Source organism: Emiliania huxleyi (assembly GCF_000372725.1).
Source record: "Emiliania huxleyi CCMP1516 unplaced genomic scaffold EMIHUscaffold_534, whole genome shotgun sequence".
Classification (NCBI taxonomy): Eukaryota; Haptophyta; order Isochrysidales; family Noelaerhabdaceae; genus Emiliania; species Emiliania huxleyi.
This window is the reverse complement of record NW_005197990.1, coordinates 21595-38358: the sequence shown is the minus strand read 5'-3', so window position 1 is coordinate 38358 and position 16764 is coordinate 21595. Positions and strand designations below refer to the sequence as shown.

The window sequence follows — 16764 nt, the reverse complement described above, 5'->3', positions numbered from 1 at the left end:
GGGGTGTCGAGGGGTGTCGAGGGGTGTCGAGGGGTGTCGAGGGGTGTCGAGGTGTCGAGTTTGGCACCTTGACACGGACGAGCATGGTTTCAGCCTAGATGGTGTCGAGGGGTGTCGAGGGGTGTCGAGTTTGTCGAGTTGGCATGGGTTGTCGAGGTGTCGAGTCGGTGTCGAGGTTTGGTGTCGAGGTGTCGAGGCCAGGGCTCAGTGTGTGGCGCCTTGGTGTGTGGTCCACGGCCGACGTCAGGCCGACAAAGATGGGCGCGCTCTGCTGTGACAGCGGTGGCGGAAGCGGCGGACCGAGGCAGGCGCCCGAGGCGGCGGCGGAGGCGGGGGCGGCGGCGGCGGCGGCGGCGCAAAAACGGCTAAAAGGACGCGGGAACCGGGGTAAGGTAAGGTAAGGTAAATTTCTCCGGGGCGCGGCGCGGCGCCGTCGTGTGAAGAGGGACACGCCGAGAGAGAGCGAGCGAGTGAGTTGCGAGGATGATGCTTTGGTATGATGGGTGAAACACGCCGTGTCATCCCACGCGCGGGCTCGCCCCCGGCCGGTCCGGAACGTTACTCTAGTTCATGATACATCCCTTGCCCTTCCTCTAAACTAGTTTGCCCTGCAGTGGGCCAAATTTCGAGAGACGATGCGCGACGGCGGTTTGCGTGAGTTCCCGCTGCGCAGCGTGGAGGAAGTGTCGGCATTCACGAAACGTGCAATCACACGCGCTCACTGTTCGTTCTCCATGGCAGGACTCATTCGATTGCACGCGCCCGGCAGGAGGTGCCTCGAACGAAACACCTGCACCCGGGATGTGCGGCAGCTACTCGCGCAGAGCTAGCCGCCCGCTCCATCTCCCACCCTGCCGGCTTCAGCGCTCCATCGCAATAGTCGGAGGAGCGCCCGTGGGCGCGTCCTCGAGCACGTATTCGCCGCAGCTCATGCAAAACCAGTCGGTGGCGAACTTCTTGCCCCCGTCGGACGCGATTACGCCCATGCCGTGAGCGCCACTGCAGTACACCCAGGCATAGTAGCACTGGGTGCCTTCTTCGTTGCAGCAGGTGCCACAGGGCACCGCAGCGTGACAAAGGCAGTGACATGGTGCGAAGATGCTCTGCCAGGGGCACGCGCACAGTTTAGAAATATTGCTGGGGGGCTTCGAGGCCCCGGCCTCTTCGCGTACGGCGATTGTTAAGCCCTCAACACATGAATTTCCCCAAAACGTCGCAGGGGGCAGAGAGTGTTGCGGGGCCGCGCTCTCCGCACCACTCCGTCGCAGCAACACTCAGAGACGTCGACCGTGCCCGACTGGGTCTCCGACGGGCAACAGCAGGGACCCACCGTGTTCTTGTACTTCCCGGGCTGCAGGCGGACCGACATCTTGTTCGACTAGAGAGCCTCGCAGCAGAGTTGTGACACGCAAACTACTTCGGATGGTCCACGCGTTGATCGCCATATCCCTGGTTTACTGTCGTTCTCTTTTTCTTTTAATGAGACTTTGCTCTCTCGCAATCTATCGTGCCAAAACAACTATTTCGCCGCGCATCCTCATCCACACAGTTCACAGACACAAGGCGAAAACGTTGGGTTCTAAATGAAAATATTTGAGACACAAGGCGAAAACGTTGGGTTCGATCTAAATGAAAATATTGAGAGTAGAGAGATAGAGAGTGCTGGATGCGTGTTGGTGTTATGCTTAGGCGGAACCACGTCCACGAGCCTCGCGGGGCGCCTCTAACACAAAACAAGAAGCACAACACGACCTCCATCAAGCCGCCGCTGTGCAAGGGAACCGAAAACCTGCGAACAGCTTTCGATCAAAGCGGCATCTCCGGGCGGGCGCGGCGCGGTGAAGCGCGCGGTGTCCGACGCGGCGACGTCCGGCTGCCATCCGGTTCGGAAGGCGTAAAGTGGACCACCGGCGCGAGCACCTAAGCGAGAACAGGGCTCGCGTAACGCGGGGCGCGAACTGGCGCCCGCCCCCAGCCGCCGCGCGCCTTGCGGGCGGATCGCGCCGGCGTCGTGCTGCGCGGCGGTGCGAGACCCACGCGAGGGAGGAGAGGCCCGGCGGCACGAGGGGTGGTCGGCTGCTCACTCGGAGGCGTGTGCGGCGCGCCCAGGCTGGAGTCGAGTGGGTAGAGCCCCCCCATGATGGGGGTGACGGGCGGCACCTCGCCTGCCGCACCGGCGCCGACGGGGTAGAGCCCGCCGGACGGGGCGCCGGGCGGAACGTCGGCTGCCACACCGGGATCAACGGGGAAGAGCGCGCCCGTGGGCGTGCTTGGGGGCATGGCAGCCGCGAGGCGCGGCGTCGTCTGGTGAGCGACCGGCGGAGGGGCGGAGTTGCCGGGTGTCGCGGGAGTTGGGGCGGCGGAGTCATACGCAGAAGGCCCGGGCGCCGCGGCCTTTGCCGACCGGTCAAAGGGAGGGGTGGCGCTGTGCCCATGCCACGCAACCCCATTGCCGGCGGCAACCTCGGCGGCGGGCGGCGGCTGCGCGGCCTGCGTGGCCAAGCTACGGCCGAGCTCCTCTGCGCGCGCCTCTGCCGCCGCCAAGCTGGCCTCCGCCTGCAGAGCGCGCGCCTCAAGCGCCGACCGCTGCTCCGCCATCGCCCTTTCGTGCCGCGCCTCCGCCTCGGCTGCCCTCGCCTCCGCCCTCGCCTCCGCCTCCGCCGCGGCCGCACCGCCGCCGCCTGCCGCCATCGCCAAAGCCGGCGCCCCCACGTTGCTGGGCGCGTCGAGACTGCCGCTGCCGGCGCCAGCGTCGGCGCTCGGGTCGGCGCTCGCATGCGCCAGCGCGAGGATGAGCGCGGCGAACACGGCAGCGGCGATCGCGTTCACCCCTCCCGCCCACCCAGCCGGAGCCAGGCCCTGCTTCAGATCGACGCCGAGGTCGAGCCGCGCAGCAGGGGCGAGCACCGCCCCGACAAACTCTTGCCCGCCGCGGCTAGCGGCCGTGGCGGCCGCCACGGCTGCCAAGATCGCCGCCCAGAGCGGGGGAAGCAGCGCAGAGCGCTGGCTGTCAGGGGCGGCGGCGGCCACCGATGCCGCGAGCGCGCGGGCGACGAGGAGCAGGAGGAGCGCCGCCATGAATAGAGCCACCGGCAGATCGGCGAGGCTCGCGACGGAGGCGGTGGCGGCGAGCCGGCGAGCGAGCAGCAGCAGCAGCACGCGCGCCTGCGCAGGGCAAGGAGGGGGAGCAGCGTCGGGGGGAGAGCTGTCGCGGCGAGCAATGGAGGGAGCAACGCGTGGCTGCTGTAACGGCGGCAGCAAGGAGCTCAGTGCCGCCTGCGGCACGCCCGCCGGCGCGGCGACGGTGATGGTTGCGGCGAGCAGCAGCGGCAGCGTTGCGCGCGAGCAGCCCGGCACGAGAAGCACGCCGAGCGCCGCCTGCGCGCAGGAGAGGGCGAAGCGTCGGTGGGGCAGTGGAGGCGCCTCCCGTGCCGCTAGGCGTGCGGCAGAGCCTGCATCGCGAGGCCGGCCGGCAGCATCTCAACGCGCGGCCGGCGGAGCGTGCGAAGAGCGGTTGGCGCCATGAGCAGCGCAACCACGCCCGCGGCGAGCGGCACCGCCCACCGCGGCGGCGGCGTGTGTGCCGCCTCCGCCGCCGGCGCGTCAGGGTCGGCGTGCGATGCGGGAGGGGCAAAGAACGCAGAACCCAGCGACCAAACTGAGGCGCCGCTCGCCGCGCAATCGCCGGCTGCAAAAGCGCTCGCGAAGCGGCCGCTGAAGTCGGTCGGCTCGGCGCCGATGGCGGCGGCAATCGACGGACTCGGCTCATCGCCCTCCGTGCCCGCCAACCTGTCCGCCACGCGGGACGCGACATCCGGCAGCAGTGGACCTAGAGAGAGCGACAAGCGGCGGGTGAGGGCAGTGTGGTGGCAGCCGCTCGGAGAGAGCGAGCGACGGCGGGCCAGCACACAAGCTCGCGAGCAAAAGAAATAGCCGCACAGCAGAGAAGCGACGGCCCGCCGCGCCGGCAAGCGGCGGCGGCGATGGGTGGCCCACTGCCCCGCCCCACCCGGTCGGCTCCTCGCGCTGCCTGCCGCCGCCGCCGCGCCGCCGCAGCCCCGCCCCTCCCGCGCCTTGCATGGCGCCGTAGCCGACGCCGTCGCCCTCGTCGTGGCCGCCTCCGCGCCACCCCTCGTCGTCGGCCCGGCGCTTGGCGGCGCCCACCTCGTCGTTGTCGAAGCAGTGCTCCCCGACCAGGTGGAGGAGCGGCAAGGGCAGGAAAGGCAGCAGCGGCGGCGCGCAGCGGCAAAAGAGGCCGAGCGAAGCGGCGCATGCGTGCGGCCAGCGCGCGCGCGCGAGGGCGAGAGAGGCGACGAGGGCCGCCCCGAGCAGGCTGAGCGAGGCGCTGCCGCCGCACGCGTGCCGCGCCGCGAGCAGCTCGTCTGCCGGGGCGGCGCCGCGGGGAGGCGCGAGCAGGCCGTCGTCGAGGAGGGCGCCGACGGCAAAGGTGGCGACGAGCGCGCCCGCTTCGGCGCCGCGCCGCGCGCGCGGAGCGGCGCGGCTGTACAGCGCGAGCGCGGCGGCGGTGGCGACGCAGCGGAGCAGGTGGGGCAGCCGCGAGGCTGCGCCTCCGCCCGGCGCGCCTCCGCCAAGCGCGCCTCCGCCAGGCGCCAGGCCGGCGATCGCCCACGCCTCGACTCCGTCGTCGAGCACGCAAGCGCGCGCGTCGCCTCCACCCGCGAGCGAAAGCAGCCGCTGCATCGAAGAGGCCGGGAGCAGCACGGCGGGCGCGGCGGCGGCGGCGAAGAAGGGCTGCAGGTGCGGCGAGCGGGCGAGGAGTGCGGCGCCGGAGAGGGCAAGCATGGGCAGCAGCGACCGCTGGTTGGCGGCCGCGGCGGGATCGTGCGCGCTCGCGTCGCCGCCGGCGAGCGCAGAGAGCGCGGTGGCCGCCCCCCGCGCAGTGGCGGCGGCGGCGGAGGCGGCGGCGGCGGCGGCGGCGGCGGCGCGCTCGGCGATGGAGGGTCCGGCGGGGGGCGGCGGATCGGCGGGGGCGGGGTCGGGAAGCGGAGCCGGTGATGACGCGGGCAGGGGAGGGTCCTCGTCGCCCGCCGGCGGCGCGTCTGCGGGAGAGGGCGCCTCGATGGAGGGGGGCGCCTCCTCGTGCGCCTCCTCCGACGGGGCGGGCGGGGGCTGCTCCTCGGGCGGCTCAACCTCCTCGGGGGGGCCGCCGGGCGCGGGCGCCTCGCCGTCGATACCGCCGTCGAGCGCGTCGCCGTAGGCGTACGGGTCAAGGGGCGGCTCGTCGAGGGGCGACTCGTCCGCACCCGCGACATCCTCCCCCGGACGGGCGGGCGGCCCTGGCGGCGCCTCCTCTCCCGCCTCCTCGGGCGGCGCGGCGGGCGGCAACGGCTCGGGGGCGCCGGCGCCGCCGTCGTGGCTGTCGGCCTCCTCGAGAGTCTCTTCCTCCGGCTCGGGCGCCGTCTCGGGCGCTGTCTCAGGCGCTGTCTCGGGCGCTGTCTCAGGCGCTGTCTCAGGCGCGCCCGGAGGGTGCAAGGCGGGCCCTTCCGGCGGCGAGGAGAAGGGCAGAGGAGCTGGCGCCTCCTCCGGCGCTTCCTCCTCCTCCGGCGGAGCTTGCGCGGGCGCCGCTGGCGCGTGTCCGCCACGCCGAGGGTCGTGCGGCGCTGCCGCTGGAGGCAAGCTGGCGAGGTCGCGGCTGCCGACCGGCTCTCCGCCGTTGACCTGCTCCGCCACGGCGTCGAAAAAGAGCTCCGCCTCCTCCTGCAGCGCGCGGCCCGCGTCCGCCACGCCCGCCACTTCAAAGACGACCGCGGTCGAGCCTGCGGAGAGGGAGAGGACCGAGACGGCCTCCTCCTCCACGGCGAGGGGGCGGGAGATGTCGCTCGCGAAGGCGGCGTCGAAGGCTGCGCGCTGCGCGGTGGCGAGCGCGAAGTCGACCTCGAGGGTGATGGTCGCGCGGCTGGCGGTGCCGTTCGGCGGAAGCTGCGGCCGTGGCGGTGCAAGCGCCTCCTCTGCGCTCGCGTCGGGCGGCGGGGGCCGCGAGGGAGGCAGAGCGCCTGCTGCCTCGCCGGCACCGGGCGGCGCGGCGGGCAGAGGGGAGGCAGGAGGGAGGTCGGAGACCTCCGACGCTGCCATCGCCGCGTCCATCGCCGCCTCCTCCGCACGCGCCGCCTCGGCGGCGGCCGCCTCCTCGGCTCGCCGCGCCGCCTCCGCCGCCGCGTTGAGCTCCGCCTCCGCCTCCGCCTCCGCCTCCGCCTTGGCGACCTCCGCCTGGGCGGCCTCCTTGAGACGCGCGAGTCGCGAACGAGTCGTCTCCGCCTCCGCCTTGGCCTTTAGATTCGCGTCCAGCCGGCGCGCCGCCTCCGCCTCGGCCGCGGTAATATCGGCCCCTCCCTCCGCCTCTGCCTGCGCCTTTGCCGCCTCCGCAGCCGCCTCCGCAGCCGCCTCCGCATAGGCTGCCTCCTCCGCCTCCTTTGGCGCCACTGCCTCCACCTCGGCTGACTCTACCGCAACCGCCTCTGCTGCCGCAGCCTCGGCCGCCGCTGCCGCCTCTGCGGCGGCCGGCGGCGCCCCCGCGTCCATCCCGGTGCGCTCTAGCGGCGGCGGCGCCTCTTCCTCTGTCGTCCTTGCCCGCATCTCGTCTTTCAGCGTGTCTGGAACAATCTCCTCCTCGTCGTCATCGTCATCGTCGTCCTCCTCCTCCACTATCTCTTCCTCCTCCTCCTCCTCCTCCTCCTCCTCCTCCTCCTCCTCCTCCAAGTGCACCTCGTCCTCCAGGTGCACCTTTCCTGCTCCTCCGGCCGGTGGTTTGGTGCCCGGGCGCCGCGGCCACTGGGGAAAGCCCGACGAGCGGGGCTGCACCGTTTGACCGACAGTCGGCAGTGGCGCCGCGGGCGGCGTTAGAGGCGTCGGACGCCGCTCCTCGCTGTCGCTGCTGTCGGCCGGCGGAGCGTCGGGTGCCGCGATGTCTTCCAGCGAGACTGGCGGCGAGGCGCCGGGCGAGGCCAGGTCAGGACGAGGGGAGTCGGCGGCCACCGCCGCCGCCGCGGTGGCCAGCAGCAGCGCCCTGAGCATTACTGGCCGAGCGGCGCTGGGAGCCACCTCACTGCGCGCCTTCTTTTTTTGTGTCTTCTCAGAAAAGGAGGCCGAAGCTTTTGTCTGAACAGGAGGATTGGTTTTGTTGTAGGTGTGATGTTGGTGGTGCTTTGGTTTTGGTGTGCTGAGGATGGGAGGTTGAGAGGCGTGGTTTAGGATAGAGACGGGGGAGGACGGGTGCATGCGCATGGCGAACGGGGGTGCGCGAGGGAGGTGGGAGGTGCACAAAAGGGTTCTGCTATGGACGGGGTTCGAACCCGCGAGGCTTTCGCCAGCTGAGCTTAAGTCAGCCTCCTTAGACCACTCGGACACCATAGCCTTCGACGGAATCGAACCGGGGACCACGCAGCTGCGCCGATGGCGAGGTTGCATCGGAGCAAAAATGCGGGTGGATTTCAGCAGACTCGGGGCGGAAGAGTCAGAGGCGGTCTTATAGGCAAAAAGTGATAAAAATAAATCCGTCCACCTGCCGGCCACGCTCCTTGCACCAGCGTGTTTCCAAACCCGTAGAGGTGGCCCACCGACGCCACATTGCCACCATTGTCCCACGAGCCCCTCCCCGCCGTCGTCGACTTGATGAGCGAGTTCCAGCACTTGACCTCGCCTCGTAGTACGTAGTGCACGTCCCGCATCGTGGCGAAGTCGCCGCCGATCTCGCAGATGTCAGTCACGGACGTGGTTTCGGACGTGTCGTTGAGGTGCCGCGTCACCTCGGGCTTTCCCTTGTCCCCGAGGATGATGCTGCCAACCGAGCGCGCCCGGATGGCATTCTGGGCGGCCCTTAGCACCCCGTTGTGCTTGGAGGTGAACGCCGAGCGCGGAGGCAGCACCGCGATGTATGTATGTAGTAAGGTGAAGAACAGCCAGGCTCGGACTGGACACCAACGCGGTATGGGTGGACGCGAGACAGATGATGACGACACGCACGAGCGACACACAGACACAAACAAGCTCACAAGACACACAGCCAGCTGGCTGCCACACACCCTGAGTTGGCGTACACATAACTCAAGGCCACATCCTCCCTGTCGCCCCCCCCAGCACTCCAAGGTGCCAAGAGAACAAACAAGGGCACAACAACACAACAGACGACAGGGGAGAAAGATTTCTTGTTGGTTAATAAAAATCTCTCCCAGGGGAGAACGCGTGAGGCTAGAGCAGGCTTGCTCGTCCTCTAGCAATCTCCGCCGACCGCGAGGCCAGACCGCGACTCGACCAAATCACTGCGCGCGAAAGAAAGACGCCGCTGCGCTCGGGTGCTGGCGCCGCTCTCGACCGGAACGAAAAAAGAATTTGCCTTTTTGTTTTCATTACATCGAAGGCTAAGCTCAAAAAGAATCCTGAATCCCCTCCCGCTCCGCTCCGCCTCCCGCTCCACCGCCTCCGCCGTCTGGCGTAGGTGGATCGGCAGCCGCCAAACGTGTGCAATGCCATTCCCCCTCCTCCTCCTCCTCCTGGCCCAACATACTGCCACGGCACTCAGGCTGCCGCCACCGCCGCTGCCGCACCTGTCTCCTGCCGCGCTGGCTGCGCTCGCGGGGCTCGTCGTGAGCACGCAGCGGCCGGCGCTGTCATCCACACCTCCGGCGCAGACGTCCGCCACTCTGCGGCCCTCGGCGGCGTCGCAGCCGTCCGCCGCCGCGCTGCAGAGTTCGGCGCGCGACGAGGCAGGGCTGCAGACCGTGTTCGACGAGGACATGAATGGCTACCTCGTCTTCAAGGACGCCGCCGCCTCGCCAAAGCTGCAGCGCTTCCGTTTCACCGGGCGTGTCAGCTCCGACCTCGAGGTGGCTCAGGCTGGGCTGCTCGCGGGCATTGCCGTCGAGGTTGGTCGCGTCATCGTGATGCACCCTCTCGACACCATCCGGGCTCTCTCTCTCTCTGTCTCTGCGTCGGCGGAGCGGGCGGCACCTCTCGCACGAGATTCTCCTCGTGCGGCCTGTAGGCGCGGCAGCAGTCGGCGCAGAGCCGCGCGCTGCGGCGCGAGGACCTCGCCACAGCGCTGAGCGTCCTCAACCTCAACGCCACCGTCGCCGGCAGGGAGGCCGCCAGCGCCACCGCCGCGCCGCCCGCCCCTTCGCCGCCGCCGCCCGCGCCTTCGCCGCCGCCGGCCCGCCTGCTGTACGAGCGCCCGTGGGAGGGGCTCGACGCCGCGCTCCTCACGTCGGCGCCTCAAGGGGCAGTCTTCTGGGCGGTCAAGGACGTGGTGCGGCGGGAGATGCTGGCGCGGCTCGGCATCACGGCCGGAAGCGGTACGCTCTTCCTGCAGTACTTCACGCCGCAGTACACGTCGCCGCCGCCGCTGCCGGCGTGGGCGGTCGCGCTCGGCCTCGACTGGCGCGCGATCGCGACGCTCGTGGCGGTGGCGGCGGGCGAGGTTGCCTACTGGCTGGTGCGGGCCCCCACCGAGGTGCAAAAGACGAGGGCGCAGCTGAGCGCGCTCGTGCTCGACGGCGAGGAAGACGCCGCTGCAGGCGGCGGCGGTGCGAGCAGCGAGCGCGGTGCGCGCGGTGCGGACGGCGAGGGCGGTGCGGGCGGCGAGGGCGGCGAGGGCGGTGCGGGCGGCGAGGGCGGCGGCGCGGGAGGAGGCCTCGCCTCGCGGGCCGCCTCGCGCCTCGCGTCGGCGCTCTCCGTCTTCGACGCGTACCCGCTGCTCGCGCTGTGCGACCTGCCGACGGTCGTGCTGCGCGTCTACTTCTTCCTGCTCCTCCGGCTCGCGGGCGGGGCCGACTACCTGGTCGGCCTGGACTCGCTGACGGCCGACCTGCTCCTCTACACGGCGGCCTCCGTCGCCGCAAACGGGCTGACGACGCCGCTCGAGGTCGTGCGCACGCGCCTGCTGCTGCAGCGCTCGGGCAGCTCCGCCACGCAGTACGCCGGCATCACCGACGCGCTCGCCACGATCTACAGGGAGGAGGGCGCGGCGGCCCTGTTCCGCGGCCTGCCGGTGCGGCTGGCATGGAATGGGCTCTGGGTGGGCGCAATCTTGGGCGTGCAGCGCGCCTACTATGCCGACGCGCAAACCTTCTTCTTGACGGTCGTGGGCGAGGCGGCCGAGGCGCTTGCCAGGCCGCTTCGTAGTAGTGTGTTTTAGTGTGTGTCGCGCAGCGCGCGATATCTTTTCACTTTTGTTTGGTGCGCCACAAAGAGTATATAACACCCCCCCTGGCCCTGCGCCCCTCCCCTCTCCGGTGCTCCGCCGACAAAAAAAGACCGCATCTCGCGCCGCGGGCGGCGGGGACCGCGTTTTGCTCTCCTTTTTTTACCCATTTCCCATTCAATAGTAGAGGTGTCCGTTATATATCTAATTATTTATTTTGGCTGCCAGTCTCTCAAAAACTCTCTCAAAAGTCTCATTTCACGGCACACACCTCGGGCGTCGGGGGACGGGGGGCGGGGCGAGAGAGTAATCGAGTCTCGAGAATAAAGAGAGGAATATGCGGTAGAGTTTACTATACTAAAAACAGCAAATCAACTAGCTCGACTAGACGGCGCGTTGCTGTTGACACCGGACCGGTGCCGCACTCGCACTACCACTGCTGGAAGTTCCTCCACAGGCATCATCTTCCAAAGCATGGCGGCGGCGCCGTCCGAGGCGCGCACTGCTCGATCGTGCGTATGCACACTGCGCACGCGGAGCACGACTTGCTTCTGTGCCCGCTGGCCCAACCTACCCTCCGTTCGACGGGACGGGGCAATGATTTCGGCTGCTCTCGCCGCCGCCGGAGTAAAGTAGGCACAAATGGGCTCGCGGCCGGTCCTATCCACGAACTCGCCCAGCCGGAGAAGGAAGCGACCGCAATGGTACGAGCCGCCGGCGGCCTTTGAGACGGGGACGAAGAACCAGCGCGCGCGTTGTGCGGCCGCATGCGCCACCATTGCATGCGCTTCCGCAGCCTCGGCGGCAGCAATCTGGAGACATCGCTTGAGGTCGCAATGGCGGATCGCACGCACCGGGGCGGCACGCGACCAAGCAGCCATGTCGTCTCGACTCGCCTCTGTTGCGAGCGACAGGAGCCCAGAAAGCCGCTCGAGGCCCGCGTCGAGCATCGGACTGCAACGCGATCACACGCACAACGCTCCTGCCCTGGAAGTGAGGAAGTCGCGACCACCGGCCTGGCATCTGTTACACAAAATAAATAAAGAAAAAAGAGCTGGACAAATACCAAATTCCAAATCGCAAACATAGAAACCCAAACACAGGCGGCGACGTGGCATGCGAGCTCATAGGAGAAGGAGGCGCACAACTTCCAAGGACGCACGAGCGAGAAGCACGCACACAGCAACAAACTAAAAATCTCTCTCTCGCACACAGCCATGACGATGATGATTGAGCGCGTGAACGAATAAAAACGCACACCTCTCTACTGTGAGGTGGGTAAAAAGGAACAGGTCCCCGCCCGTGCGATCTTTTTGCAGGGTTCTTTGTGGGTGTGGTCGGCGACTAGCCGGGGTCGTCCTCCCGATGGGGGACTAGCACTAGCCGTCTTCGACATGGTCCCTCGGGTCCCTGCTTGCTGCTCCTAATCTCGTCGTACATCTCCTCTCCTCGCTCCTGCTGATCTCCGCAAAGTCCTGCTCCCTCCCTCGTCTCGCCCTGCGCGTCTGCTCCGCCTCACCGTCGTCGTCTGCCCTGCGAGCTGCGTCGTCTGGTGACGGGTCCTCCATAGTCGGTTGAGGTCGCCGCCCTCCTCGTGCCTCTTCCCAACGTATCAGAATCAGTGCTCGAACTTTACCGGTATGGGAGTTTTTGGCTAATCAAACCCTAGGCCTGCACTAATCAAAAAGTGGTACGGGATACCAGTTGCCTCACGGAAACCAAAGCGAGTCCGAGTGCATTTTTGCGGCTAAATCGGCGAAATCGGCAAAATACCCGGTATTTTGCGGGTATACCTGCAAAAACCCAGGTATACCCGGGTAATACCCGCACTTTTGCATGGCTTCGCCTCCTGGGACCACACCCACAGCCGCTACACTAAATCAACACTAGTCAACACTCCGCATACCACTTTCGCATACCACTATACCATACCACTTCAAAGTTAATCAAAATATCACCAAATACCGGTCTCAATACCGGTAAAGTTCGAGCACACTGCCAACGTTCCCTCGCGCCTCGGCGGCCGATGCCGTCCGCTCCGGCCTCCCCAGTCCCCGCTAAATAAATAAATAAAACGGACACCTCTACTAGGAGATGGGTAAAAAGGAACAGGTCCCCGCCCTGCGGTCTTTGTGCAGGGTTCTTTGTGGGTGTGGTCGGCGACTAGCCGGGGTCGTCCTCCCGATGGGGGACTAGCACTAGCCGTCTTCCACATGGTCCCTCGGGTCCCTGCTGCTCCTAATCTCGTCGTACATCCTCCTGCTGATCTCCGCAAAGTCCTGCTCCCTCCCTCGTCTCGCCCTGCGCGTCTGCTCCGCCTCCCCGTCGTCCGCCCTGCGTCGTCTGGTGACGGGTCCTCCATAGTCGGTTGAGGTCGCCGCCCTCCTCGTGCCTCTTCCCAACGTTTCCTCGGCAGCCGATGCCGTCTGCTCCGACTCCGCCGTCCCCGGGTCTGCCCTGCCCTCGTCTGCGCTAGCTTCTGTTTCGTCATCACTGATGTCCGTCCTCTTCTTTCTCCTCTTGTTGTATGCTTTGTACATCGCGTCGATTCCTTTTCGCGTGAGCACCAGCCTGAAGCCCGCCCAGCAGCTGAACCGCTCCCTAAGTCGAAGGAGCATCATCAGTCTCACCCACTTCGCTCGCTGCCGACTGTCTCCGCTCCCTCCCGCTTGGGCCGCCGTCGCGGCCCTCGTTCGTCCCACTGGCTGTTGGCCTGTCCCCTCGTTACCTCTGTTATCCCTCCTCCTCCGCGACTCCCTCAAGGCTGGCCGGGCCTCCTTCCACCCAGCGAAGAGCTTCCTCAGCCACTCAATGTGTTCCTCCCTCTTCATTATGCGCGCGGTAGCCTCATCGTTGAGCTGGATCCACCTCTGCACCGCTCCCGTCGCCGCCTCGGCCACGACTTGCAAGTTCCTCGTAACCCCGGCGCCAAGGTCCCTCCGACTCTTCTCCGAGAGATCATCTACCAGCGCCGGCAACACCCCCCCGACGGCTGGGGCTAGTGCATCGTACCCGTCCTCATCCAGCACCCTATAGCGTGAGCCCTTCAGCGCAGCGACATGCGCTATCCTCAGCGTCTTCAGTGTATCCTTGGAGTCGGGTGCCGCCTGGGCTACTTTGCTGATCGCCGTCCCCGTCTGCGCTCGCGCTACTCTGAGGAACCATCTGGCCTGCTCCCTATTCCCCAGGCAGGCGCCGCTAAGCAAGTGCGCCATTGTCGCCCTAGGCGGGTTCTCATCTTCCTCGGTCCATTGCTGCGCGGCTTTCCGCACGATCGGACACAGCGGGTCTCGCTTTAGTGCCGCCCTCCTCGCCGCGTCCCTCGCGGCCTTACAGACGAGGCAGCCCCTGAGTTCGCTCCTTGTGGCGGCTCCCGGGGCATCTCTCCCCGCCTCTCCCCGCATAATCCTCTCGTGATGCGCTCCGTGTGGCACCCCCGCCTGCTGCCGCACACGCGCTCCCATGACGGTCTTTGTCACCACGTTGTGATCATCCACGTCGGCGAATTCAATCTCGCGCTCGCCGTGCTGATCCTTGATCCGCTGGCGCTTGTCCCATTTATGTCTCGTTGTTCCCCTGACCACATCGCTCCACAGCGGCCCCGTCACCCCTGCCGTGTGCGACCCCGCCGTGAGCCCCTCGCCGAGCCGTCCTCGCACCCACTCGTTCGTGTGGCCGCGTGTGGCGTAATAGGTCCTCCGGTCCAGTACCTCCCGCCCCCACTCTCTGTCTGCCGTCCTCCGGCGGTCCGTGTACAGGCACGGGCGTGTCCTCACTGCTTCACGGATGACGGCGGTGGCATCCTCAATCTCGCTGGCCCCCATGTATGCCGTCGCCGCGGCGTCGGCGTAGGCGTTGCTAGCGCACCCCGCGTGGCTCGGTACCCACAGGAACGTGACGGATTCGAGCTGGGCGCGATATCTGCATATCCCCTCTAATGCCCCTCCTCGGTCCCATTCCCTGAGCGCCTCAAGAGAGCCTCTTCGGTACGCCGCCTCGATCTGCTGTAGCGCGGGCTTGCAGTCGCTCAAGACGAGGCACCTCCTGTCCGCCGCATCTTCCGCCGTCGCCATCTTACGCAGGTAAGCCAGCACCGCGTACATTTCCGCGTCTATCACCTGCCAGTCGTCTGGCAGTCTGCCGCCCCACAGCCCCTGCCCAAACGCGAGCCGCAGCTCATCGTCCCCGCTCTCGAGCTGTCCAGATCCCTCGACGGGTCTCCCGAATCGGGCCGGCCCTTCGTACACCCCATACGACACTACCGGTCGCGGTACGAACCTATCCCCCACCCACTTATTCGGCGTGTCTCTCCCTCCATCCGTCGCAGCGAGGTGCGTGAATGGCCGCGCTCTGTGCAGCGCAAGGCATATCCTGGCCACCTCCGCGTTGAGCTCACGGCCCTTCCCTGAGCCGAGCGGCCCTTTATCCTTGCCCATCATGACCTGCGTCCCGTTTCTGTCGGGCAGCGCCCGTGTCCCGGCCTCAAACTCGTCCCACCGCAGTAGGAAGCGCGTAAGCGGATCCTCCTGGAGTTCGGCGTCTCTTACCCACGCGCCGTGCCTCGGGGGTGAGCCCTCCATCTCTCCCAGCCCCGGCACTACCCCTCCCACCTCCTCGCGTGTCGCCAGTTGAGGTCTCGCTACTCCGCTCGGGGGCTCTTGCTCTTTCAGCTCGCACGGCTGCCGGTATCCGAGCGCCTCCTCACTCGCCCTCGCCATCTCTTCCGCCACGTCGCCGGCGTCACTCCCTCCCTTGACCGCTACGACTATGCCGTCGTGCTGCAGCGACAGCACTGCGTGGCCGCTGCGCGTGGCCCAACGCACCTTCGCCCTTCGGCTGATACTCTCCGCCTCCTGAAAGGCGAAAGATTTGACTGTGCGTTCCGGGTGCCCCTTCCCTGGCTTGTGGTGTGCAAGCCAATCCGTGACGAAGCGGGTCATTCCCGTCCTCTCCCCCAGGCTATTGCTCAGCCAGAGCGTGCCCTCGGCTTGCGCCTGAAGGTACGCCCCAAAGTCAAAGGAGCCTCCGCCCTCTAGTGCTACCCTTGTCTGCTTCAGTTTGTCCTTGTCCAACCCCCACCTCTCCGCCCACGTCGCCACATTCCCGTCCATGTCGATCGAGGCGAAGAGCGTCTTCACCCGTGCACGTCTCTCCCGCCGCCCCTCTCTCTGGAACAAGGCCGCCCCCATGCTGCTTAGGATTTGCTCCCTGTTGCTCAGGAATTGCTTTGTCACGCCGCTCCCCGGCCCCACCATCTGCACTCGCGCTCGCGGGTGCGCCGCAGCATCATCAAAGTCGTGGAACGGGCCAAGGGCCAGCGTCCGGAGTCGGCGTGGCAGCGCAAACGGGTCGACGTCACGGTCCGGCGGCACCGCGTATTCCCTCGACGTGCTCACTAGCCCTGCGTCCACCAGCGCCGCCCCCATATGTCCGTACCAGTATCTCACGACGACGGTCGCCCACCGCGCTCCGGCCCGTCTACTCGCCCTCCCAAGCAGCTTCTGTATCATCTCCCGCTCCGTGCCACGATACGGCACCCCGTGCTTATCAACGGGCACCACGTTGGCCTCTGGCCTGGCGGCGTAGGCCTCTAGCGCGCTCGCATCGATCGCGCATCGCAATGTCGATGTTACGTGCCGCGTCCATCCCTCCCGCTTCCACTCCTCCCTAACTTCTCGTTGTTTTTCTGGGTCGAGCATGTCGTCCCGCGCTCTCTCGAGCCGGCAGTGTGCCTCCCTCCACCGCGCCCCGTCGCACCCTGGCCTGCCCAGCCTCTTGTACGCCTCGTCATAAAGCGTCCCCACCGCCCCGGGCTCGCCCATCGTGTGCCTATCCCGCGTGAGCATCGGTCCGTCGGCCGGCGTGCACAGCACTCCTAGCTGGCTCCCCGCTCGTAGGATTCTATCCGCCTCGTGTATGTCGTCGCAACGCATCACCCTCCCTCTCCCCGAGTCGGGTCGGGCCCTTCTCCTGGGGGTCATGAACACGTCTCCGCCACCTGCCCCCTCGCCCTTCCAATTGATGCGTCGCGGTGCCACGCCCGCACCGTCTCCTCCCGCCGCCTCCTCCTCCCCTAGTCTCCGCCTCGTGTCCTCCCAGGTCACCTTGTTATCCTCGGGTATCTCCTCTTCCCACGCCTTACTCACTTCCAGCCCGGGCGTCCCCTGTACCTTCTTGCCATCCTCCTCTCCCGTTGCCGTCTTGTCCTTACCCCCGAGATAAAGTGTGCGCCGCTGCCAGTCCGCCTCTCTGGTGCGCACCCGCCCCTCCTCGAAAGTGTGTTCGGCGAGGTTGGGACCTCCCATGCACACCTCCTTCGCCGCTGCGCTGTACCCCAGGAACGCCTCTAGTACTACTTCCCATCCGTCTTTCCTGGCTCCGTCACACGTGGCCAGGGCGTCCGCGGCTTTCTTTTTCTCGAAGCCTGCGCTTCTCTCCCCGCGTCGCGCCTCCGCCTCTAGCCACTCCCTAAAGGTGGCCGCGACGCGTCGCAGCCGCCTGGCCCTTTCCATGTCCCTCCTCATCGCCTCTGTGGTGCCCATCTCGTCGTGCCGCACCCACGAGTCCTCCCAATCTCCCTCCCAGTTGTCACGGGTGAATTAGCAAGCCGC

General features: G+C 67.2%; 2 protein-coding genes across 2 annotated transcripts; one reads left to right on the top strand and one right to left on the bottom strand.

Annotated features, from left to right (window-relative positions):
* Nucleotides 1–860: 860 nt before the first annotated feature.
* EMIHUDRAFT_119846 (hypothetical protein) lies at nt 861–7032 on the bottom strand (the record flags this gene model as incomplete). Its single annotated transcript, XM_005765762.1, has 5 exons — nt 861–1103; nt 2161–3165; nt 3286–3378; nt 3558–3829; nt 3954–7032. The coding sequence occupies 5 exons, from the start codon at nt 7030–7032 to the stop codon at nt 861–863; spliced, it is 4692 nt and encodes a 1563-aa protein (XP_005765819.1).
* A 1718-nt stretch (nt 7033–8750) lies between these two features.
* EMIHUDRAFT_246879 (hypothetical protein) lies at nt 8751–10147 on the top strand (the record flags this gene model as incomplete). The annotated part of the gene is made up of 4 exons (XM_005765761.1): nt 8751–8879; nt 8999–9082; nt 9194–9496; nt 9875–10147. The coding sequence occupies 4 exons, from the start codon at nt 8751–8753 to the stop codon at nt 10145–10147; spliced, it is 789 nt and encodes a 262-aa protein (XP_005765818.1).
* Between the last annotated feature and the right edge of the window lie 6617 nt (nt 10148–16764).